Source organism: Corylus avellana, chromosome ca6, assembly GCF_901000735.1.
Source record: "Corylus avellana chromosome ca6, CavTom2PMs-1.0".
NCBI lineage: Eukaryota > Viridiplantae > Streptophyta > Magnoliopsida > Fagales > Betulaceae > Corylus > Corylus avellana.
The window spans coordinates 10,648,959-10,652,191 of NC_081546.1; the positions used below are offsets into that span (position 1 = coordinate 10,648,959).

The following is a 3,233-nucleotide window of genomic DNA, read 5'->3' on the forward strand; positions in this document are numbered from 1 at the left end:
TTTTTCAAATAAACAACCAAACACACAAAACAAATGACATGAAAATTGGGACAGAGTGTGTGTAAAAAACACATGTGTCCATACCCCCAAACTTAAATGACACATTGTCCCCAATGTGTCTAAATCAAAGAAAGAATGTACCCGGGAGATGGTCGACATGATCTTGGAAAGCATGGCTCATAGCACACCCTCAAACTTGAATTGAAGCACACTTGTCCCTTCAAAATAAGAAAACACACAAACAAGTAAAAAGAAATGAAAATAAAGATAAAAAAATTAACTTAAAACACACTAAACAAAATAAAAGGATAGACTATAGGGTGCCTCCCATGAGCGCTAAGTTTTACGTCTTCAGCCAGACGGTGGTCCCCACTTAGTGTTGTCCAGAAGTAGATGCTCCAAAAGGATGTGCTATATATTGCACAGATTGAAGTGCCAAATCTTGATCTCTTGGTGCAAAGTTTGTTTCAATGTATGGCTTCACTCTGTGTCCATTCACTTTGAATGACTGATTTGTCTATGGGTTGTGGACTTCCAAAGCTCCATGAGGGAATACTTGTGTAACAAGGCACGGTCCAGACCATCTTGACTTAAGCTTCCCAGGGAAAAGTTTCAATCTTGAATTATAGATTCATACCTTCTGGCCTACTTAAAACTCCTTCCTCACCAGTTGCTTGTCATGGTATGCCTTTGTTCTATCCTTGTAGAGCTTGGCATTCTCATATGCATCACTCCTCAGCTCCTCCAATTCATCTAATTGGAGCTTCCTTTTGTCACCAGCTTGCTTCATATTAAAGTTAAACTTCTTGATGGCCCAGTACGCTTTATGTTCCAATACCACTGGTAGATGACATGCTTTCCTAAAAACAAAACGATATGGAGACATATCGATAGGTGTCTTGTCAGCCGTCCCATAAGCCCATAGTGCATCATTCAAGTGTAGTGACCAATCCTTCCTATTGGGGTTCACTGTCCTTTCAAGGATACCTTTCATCTCTCTGTTGCTGATCTCCACTTGGCCATTGGTTTGGGGATGGTATGGAGTGCCAACCTTATGAGTGATGCCATACTTCTTTATCACGGAGGCAAAGGAATAGTTGTTGAAGTGGCTTCCCCCATCATTGATTATTGCCCTAGGTGTCCCAAATCTAGCAAAAATGTTTTCCTGCAAAAACTTCACAACCACTTTGTGATCATTAGTCTTTGAGGGAACAACCTCAACCCATTTAGACACATAATCCACACCCACAAGAATATATAAATAACCGAATGAGTTAGGAAATGGTCCCATGAAGTCAATACCCCAGACATCGAAGAGCTCTACAACTTGAATATTTTGCAGTGGCATTTGATTTCTGGATGAGATGTTACCTGACCATTGGCATCTATCACAAGAGCTGCAAAACAAGAAAGCATCTTTAAACACATTGGGCCAATAAAAAACAGATTGTAATACTGATGTGGTATTTTTGTGACCAAAAATATCAATTATAAAATTACCACTCGTAATAGAACGAATCCCGTAGGATAGGGCTATATTGAGGGTGTCAAACCTCAAGGACTGCAGGGGTTTAATTATCAAAATTAAAAGATCAAAATTAACTTAATTAAAAGAGAGTGAATTGTTTGTGTAAATTTAAAGTGCATAAAATAAACGGAAATAAAATGGAGTAAATTTATGAGAGAGAGAGTAGGGTATTGACTTTACCACGATTTGCACATCAATGGTTAACCATATTTAATTCTAGCAATTCATTCTATGCATGTTATAATTTCAACAAGAAGACATAAAAATAATCTCATACAATCAACGGAATAGCATAACCCATCTTCGGTTGGCATGGACCGTCTACCTAAATTACACTAAACTAGGGTGTAGTACGATCCGTTTTCTCTAGGTATGGTCTATCTAATCCTATTGATTGCATGCCAATTAAGTACCATTGTATAACCATGATTCTTATAATCACATAAAATAAGAATGATTTGAGTTCAATAATAGTAAAATAATTTCTAAGACAAGATAAGAATTTTACTATATTGAATTGGAATTTAAAGAACAACTGCATTTAATATGAAGAACATAAATCAACTGTAGCAATCCTCAGGGTTATACAATCAACATGCATAAATTGAAAGACTAGAAATTAAATACAATCAAACCATTGTCCTTCGAAAGGGCTACATCAATACCCCACAGTTGGGGTTTAGCTGCTCATGATCTTCTAAGCTCCACAGACTATTTTACTGAATTTTTGCTTTAAAAGCGATGTGTCTGTTTACAATGTTTAGAGCCCTATTTATAGGAAATTGGAAAACCCTAAAAGCCTAGAAATCCTAAAAAAGTAGGAAGTTAGTCTCCGAGTCCAATTGGGAGACTGAAATCCAAGTCCATGCTAGAGAGGGATTCTTGCCGTGCACTATACGCTTGTATGTGCTCGATCCAAGATTTGGTGCGCTCGAGCCTAGCTGGTGTGCGCGCGAGTGCAGGCATGCGCTCGATCCTTGGCCGCAGATGCTCAAGCGCAGGTGCGCTCGATCCCAGGAGTGCTGCGCTCGATCCTAGATCCAGAATGCTCAACTTTTTGATCTTTTAAGCCTAATTTCCAATGGTTTGTCAAATAAGTCCTGAAACACAAAAACAAAACAAAATCAAACAAATAAGAATGATAAGGAATTAACATATGTAAATTAAGGGGCTTGAATGTGCAACATTTGGCGCTTATCACACCCCCCAACTTACATATTGCTAGTCCCTTAGCAATACAAAACATAAAAAAAAAAGTGAAAGCTAAAAAGATAAATCCAACTTTCGTGGGATGTACGGTTGCATTTAGCATATGCAACAAGCCTTTTAAATCCCTAAGAGTTCCCTAGAGGACGAGTGAAGTCTCGTGAGGGTTTTCCAGGAATGATACCCACAAACATTTTATACCTATGTTGTTCTCAAAAATACAATATCATGACCATCATGGTTCTCAGTCATAAACAGGCTTAATCATGGCAATCACAACTTAGCTTCAATCATGGCAATTTCAGGCAATATCTTCACAATTTCAGGCAATCACAACTTAGCTTCAATCATGGCAATTATGAGATATTACAAGATTCAACTCGTGTATGTGAACTCAACAAATAGTCAAGGGATTTCAAAATTAATCTCAATCATGCATGGATTAATATTCAAAATTCATTGGACTTCCTTTTGGATGAACAACCAAGGCAAAAATTCC

General features: G+C 37.8%; 1 protein-coding gene across 1 annotated transcript in view; it reads right to left on the reverse strand.

The window, feature by feature from the left end:
* Positions 1-649: 649 nt before the first annotated feature.
* LOC132185164 (receptor-like protein EIX2) overlaps positions 650-3,233 on the reverse strand; it is a 5,790-nt gene continuing 3,206 nt past the window's right edge. Inside the window, exons 4-5 of the mRNA XM_059598975.1 lie at positions 1,071-1,165; positions 650-860 (exon numbers count right to left, since the gene is read on the reverse strand). Coding sequence (XP_059454958.1) covers positions 650-860; positions 1,071-1,165 — 306 coding nt within the window. The remainder of the gene's footprint in view (positions 861-1,070; positions 1,166-3,233) is intronic.